General features: G+C 37.2%; 1 protein-coding gene across 1 annotated transcript in view; it reads left to right on the top strand.

The window, feature by feature from the left end:
• The first annotated feature begins 2,746 nt into the window (after positions 1–2,746).
• Positions 2,747–6,577, top strand: part of LOC129090522 (plastin-3) — a 7,854-nt gene continuing 4,023 nt past the window's right edge. The window contains 2 exon segments of the mRNA XM_054598169.1: positions 2,747–2,779; positions 3,702–3,919. Coding sequence (XP_054454144.1) covers positions 2,747–2,779; positions 3,702–3,919 — 251 coding nt within the window.

Below are 6,577 nucleotides of genomic sequence, written 5' to 3'. Positions count from 1 at the left end.
ACACTAAAAGGGACAGTAATTCACTAAATGAACATCATGCTGTATTGGAGAAGACTTACTGTATTAGAGAATTACTCTGTATTAAGACCCAATGTTGGTAAAAACAGTCTTACAGTTGGACAGTACATTAAATGTTGCCTCTTTTGTTTCAGCTTTATTGCAGGTTATTCAGAAACTCATCAATTTCTCCACACATTCGGTTCCTGTTTCTTTCTCTTATCGTCTCCAGAGTATTGAGGAGAATGCCGTAACACCAACATTGTACTATACCATAACTGACAATAATATACAACATGGTTTGTTTTTTCTAAGTATGACATACATCAGTGTGATTACAGTAAATGCAGGTGATCCCTGTCTCTCGCACTTCCTTTTACATGCTGTGTCATTAGGTCCGATAAGGCTAAATCAGATGTTGTACAGAGACTGTCCTCAGCCGAAAACCAACTGCATTAGTTGCTTGTCAAATTTAAAAGATCTATAGTAATATTTACCTAACAGCCTGTATACCTAATATTCTGCCAGAAGTCGGCATTGCTTGTGTTATTCACAAAACTTATTAATGAAGCATCGCATTAGTTCATGCAAGTAATGCTCCTCCAGCTGTAACCAGCTGACAGCCAGTCGATGAGAATGTTGACTGAGGTCTGCAGCCGGCTTTGCTGCTACATATAGATATTTTACATAAAGGTACACTGTAAAAAAGATAACTTGCAATTGTTGATCTAATAAAAGTTTTCAAATTAATCTGACTCAGAAACAAAGCTTTGCCATATGCAACTAACAAAAACTTGTCCGGCCAGCAAACTGCTGCCTGTCGTTAACCCTAACCCTAATAAGCGTTTTCAAAATGGTTTAACAAGGATTTTTGAGTGGAACCTTCATTTCTAAAGCATCTAAAAAGGAATTAGCCTTCTTTGTGTAACCTCTCTAGACATGTAAATAGAACAACTTCTGACAGTGTTTCTCTGTCATCATAATGGTCTGTCTTTTCTTTTTGCCCCTTACTGGTTCACATTTCTAAAAATTAAATTTAAGGAGCATATTTATACGATATAGAATGTCATAGAACCATTATTTTGGGACTTTCACTTAATACTGCAGTGCCATCCTTTCTAGCAAGCACATGTTTCACTGTGTTTTACTAAGTTCTCATTTGGCCATTTTCACGACCTCTTCCCCCTGTATGACACATTCAAACTGGCCATTGTCTCTTCAGTCATGGACCATGGATGGGATTGTTATGGCTTCAGTGGGATAAGTGTCATATTGATGAAATAAAGCTGTATCATGGCAGTTAGTATATAAATGCAAATACTGTACATGATCTCCATCTTAAATGCTTTTAGCAAAACTGATATGTCTCTTTTGTTTCAGGGGTTGATGCATGCAGTGCAAATTCTGCAAATTCACAAGCTCCAGTCAAGAGATTCACAGACTGTCCACCTTCCTGAAGTACCAGGATCCGTGGCCCAACTGATTGATGAACTTAAAGATGAAACTCAAACTTGAAGGTGATTTTTCACTGCAGTTTGAGGATCCAGAGTTTGCAAATGCACTATGTAACTTGACAGAAATGTCTGAATTACCAGCTGAGCGTGCAGTCCTACATATTATGTGGAACTGTGAGTCATCTCCGCTTAACCAATCCAGTGACAGTTGGACCATTGGTTCAGTCTCCTCTCTTGATACAGCCAGTGTTCATTCTGAAGATTTCCGGTCCAGCCATTCTGATTCTATCAGTAGCAATTTAAGGCATGCTGCAGAGTGGCCCTCTCCATTCCCTATTCCTAAGTTCTCATATGATGTTGAACTTAACTTGCGTAAGGGCAATGAGACATACGAAAAGTCAAAGAAGGGCCTGGATGTGACAAGAGACATTAAAATGGACATTTTGGATGAGCTTGCACAAGCAATTTTTGAAATGAAAAGCTACCCTGAGAAAGATGAACTTGAGTCAGTTGCCTCTTCGTTGGTTCTCAAGTATCCGTGCCTGAAGGAGCCAGGTAGCATGAAGGGCTATGATGGATGGAAAACAATGTTAAGTACAAGCTCGGAAATGAGCGGTCAAAGCTGCGTCCGGCGGGCTGCATTGAGGTAGAGGTCAAGAGAAAAAGAAAAGGGGGAGATGAAGATGACAGTCCGTTCACCCTGAAAGGCCCAAACGTGGAGAGGTCAATCATGTCCCAGATTATCCACAACATCATGATGATTCTACTCTTGAGGAGGAAAAAGTTGCTCTGGTCGATGAAATGAAGAAGAAAAAGAAGAACATGACATTGATCCTGCAAAAGATGGAGCTGACATTTTCCCTTAGACGGAGAGAAGTAGTCGAGGGGCAGCCTATGCTATCAGAAGTCCAGGAGAGATGGCCTGCACTTTGTTCCATTGAGGAGGTATGGCTGTCCTCATTTATTGTCCTATTAAAATACTTATTATCCTTTATGTTTCCCCCATCTCCATGCACTGTAGGTTACACAGACTACGGAGAAGAACCTCATACAACCACAATTCAAAACATCCGAACTATCCCTTTAAAATGGCGCATACTTTAAACGAGACTGCTACCCAGGAATTTAATGTACATTTAATTACATTGTTTTGATATTTTGTTGTTAAGATATCTGAAGAATTCCATCGGATCACCAGCAAAGACCTCCTGGGGACTTTAAGTGCATCCCTTGAAATATATGTGCCTTGCCTGCTGAGACTTTACCGGGCGAGGAAAGGAGCTTTTGGTCAGAATATGGATGACCTCCTGGAAAAGCTTGATGAACAGGTGAGTGAAGTGCCTGAAGCTAAGGGCATGAAAAAGTTTACACTTTGACCTCAACATTTTCAGCACTTGCCTTTTAAGCAGTCTAAGGAGCCTTGTACACAGAAGCCTTTCTTCCTAGTTGAAAATAGAAGTAGATTAGAAAGTAAAATTGCCTTTTTTTGTTGCCGTTTTCTTTTGTTTATTTGTTTCTTAAGCATTATACTTGGGTCTGACCTGGGCTTTATCCTCCTCATTACTATGAATAATGTCAGATTTTGTGTAAATTCACTATGGCACTTTACTTATTGTTATGCTTTTGTGTTTTCCACTGAAAGACAACGGACATCGTGTCACTGAGAGGCCTGCACATCATCAACCAAGTTTCTCCTGCAGTGTTTGGTAAGTAATAATAACTGTAGATAATAGACTTTTATTATTATTATTATTATTATTATTATTATTATTATTATTATTATTATTACATCACAGATAGGACATATTTTTTAAATGGATGTCCTTTTCGGTTAAAATACAATCAAACAATCTCAAATAAGGTAATCATCCATCATAAGACACCTTTGCAGAAATAAGAAAAATAGTAACATTCTGTGAGTCTGTTATTTCTTATGATAATTACTGTATTTTTTACATCAGGCAATTTTCACTCCACCATAATAGCAACTAGGCAGCTTTTTCAAATCACACATTAGGATATTCACGATCAACTTGAGTGTTTTTGATTGCGATCCAATCCTAAATCATCCCATTGGTGGGTGATAGGAACCGTGCTGGTGAGTCACAATTTTAACATTTGTTTTTTTCAAACTTAAAGAAGCTCAATGGCAAGAGTCAGAAGAGCTGGTACTAAAGTGATAGTTAGAATGAGTAGAAATGTGTTTTAAATTTTCACTAGCACTAAATCATGCATGTGTGTTTTTCTCAGGACACTGACCCTGAAGAAAGAGTGCTCAGAGGTGTGTCTGTTGCCATCCTCACCACCATTGAAGATGATGATGCTGCCATATCACCAAATGTGCGAGATGTGGCTGTTGTGTTGGAAGGGACCATTGTGCTTCATGACCTACCAGACCTCTCTACAGCCTTTGCATACCTCTTTGGCCTACTGTATGCCATGAACATTGATTATCCAAAGGAGATGAGGTATACCTTTGAAGCGATTCAGACTATCTTTTTCGAGCTTGGCTCTCGATGCTCGCATTGCCTACGGTCTCTGAAAACAAAGCTTTTGCTGTGAATGTCAGTGGGGAAGCCAGGCAGGACCTAAAGCTTTGTTTTTTCCATTTAGTTTATTGTGGTTAGTGCTCATTGAAAACTTACACTTGTAACACAATGTGTAACATCTGTTTACTTAAGGCCAGACTGACCTCATTGTGTACTTCAACCCATGTTCAAAACCTGTTTAACAAGAGCATTAAACAAGGTTTAAGCTAACTTTGAGCTGTGTCCCCTTTTATTATATGTATTTATTTAGTTTATGTTTATTAAACTACTATATCTGTGTTTGTTGAAGGTAGAATTACATGGCATGGAAACATTGATTTTAATGTTAGCCTCACAGGAACATCATAATTATGGGAACTGGAAAGTCTAGGTTGGCAGAACTCTTAATACAATTACAGCAACATCATTTTGTATTGATTTGTAAAGGAAAAGTGTTTTAAATTTATTCAACACAAATATCTGTGCTTGTTGAAGGTAGAAATACATGGCACTGAAACAAGCGTGTTATTGTTAGCCTCACAGGAAAATCACGAATGGATGGGGGCTTTTGTTGCATTCCAACTGCAGGATTTTGAAATGGAAGGTTTGTGATTTTGGCTTGAATTCAAAAGTAAAACTTTGTTACATTAATTTGCTGATCATGGGAACTGTCCAGCAAGCCGTCTCATGGGTAGTCAGTTTAAGCTTTTTCCCAACTCTCTGTGTATTTCAATGGGATTGAATGCTGTAACATTGTTTCATAGTTGAACCTTTGTTGCAAATTCTAGAAATATAATACTTAATTTTAGAAAATGCAAACAAGGAGGTAATTATGACGTTGTTCCACACTTCAAGTGGGCCCTATATCTGTCCTTATTACTTTTGTACGCACACAAGCAACCCAGGTGCAAAGATGTAAGTATAGTTGTAAGTCAGCAACATAGTTGCTGCAACCAGTGACAAAAACAAGGTACAAGGTAACAAAGCACAAAAGGTTGTACAGTGTCCTCTTCTGGTACAAACATTAACTGCAAAATGGCAGGTGCAAACAAAAAATGTTTCTCATCAGGAAAGCAGTGCTGAAAAAGAACACGATTTAAGGATCCTGACTGTAAAAGCATTTAAAAAAATTCTAAATATATTATAAAAAAATGCTATGCACATAATAGTAAGATGTTAAATCAAACAAAAGAGAGCAACACATATGTACAGTTTTTTCTTACTTTTAAAGTAAACTGAATGTGATTTTTGTGTTTTTCCCTCAAATTAAGTTTGTATTCCTACTTTAACCATATTTTTTGACCCATTGGCATCACAGCAAAATTCACATAGCAATAGCAGGTCTATATTATGTTACATACTGTGGTGTTAAATGTGCTGCACTGTTACATTATGCTCTGTTCAGAGTTATAAATGAATCTGCTGATATTTTCTTGATTAAACAAATATTCTTTCTGTGTGTAAGATGACAGAAAATAGTGAAAAATAAATTCCAATTATTACAATTTACCAGAGGCCAGGGGGACATATTAAAGTAACTTGTTTTTTCCAACCAGCAGTCCAAACCCCAAATATATTCAGTTTATTATCATGTTAAACAAAAACAAGCTCCCAATCCTCATGCTGGACAAATGAAATACATGCAAATATTTGGCTTTTTTACTTGAAAAATTACAGAAACAGCTTATCCATTTCCTAAACTGTAATTGATTCATTTATAATCTATCACATTATATGGCTTTATAAATATATACACAAAATACAGAGATCTAGATAATTTACTCATAGGGCTACAACATTATTGATTTAATACTATGCAAATATTTTTCAATAAATGAATGCAGGTTTTGTCTGAATAACAGACAGTAATGTTTTAAAGCTGAGACAACCAGCAAATCTCTCCAATTAAGATCTGGAACCAGAAAATGCTGGGCATTTCTGCTTAAAAAAATACCTAAACAAAGAAAAGGTTAATTTGCTGTTGATCCACTAATCACCATTTAAGCTCAAATCTGTGGGCAAATAATGGCAAGGGTGGCACCTACATCAACATATATAGAGTAGACATAATAGTAGCAAAGTAGAATAGAAATAGATGTCCCAACCAGGCCAGAAAATACATGCCCGAAATGAAACACAGCCCCCATTTCCTTTACTATGAGGTGTCTAGACACAGAAAATAGTGGAGCACGTAATGAACAAGAAGATCACACAAACAGGTGTGTGAATGTGTTTCATCAAGCTATTAATGAGTTCCTTAACGCCCGTTGGATTTTCAATGGCCTATTATTGAAGTAAAAATAGAGAATGGCAGTGACGTTCATTCAACAATAACAGGTGTGGCAATGGCGACAGAGAATACCAACAACACGGCGCTGCAAACAAATAAACAAACTAAATCTTCTGTTTAATGTATTTTCAGAAAAGACACCTGATTTGACACGGAACTAAACCATGGGGGATTAAAATCACAATTTAGCAAACGGCATAATCCCCTCTTGAACTTTAACCCCAAAAAAGGAAATATTGTCTAAAGATTGGCTTTACACAGTTAGCAGGTCCAAATGGGTAATGTTAGGTTTTGCTAACTTAGCTGTA

Source organism: Anoplopoma fimbria, chromosome 4 (genome assembly GCF_027596085.1).
Source record: "Anoplopoma fimbria isolate UVic2021 breed Golden Eagle Sablefish chromosome 4, Afim_UVic_2022, whole genome shotgun sequence".
NCBI classification, from domain to species: domain Eukaryota; kingdom Metazoa; phylum Chordata; class Actinopteri; order Perciformes; family Anoplopomatidae; genus Anoplopoma; species Anoplopoma fimbria.
The sequence above is the reverse complement of the archived record's forward strand: the minus strand, read 5'-3'. Positions and strand labels throughout refer to the sequence as shown.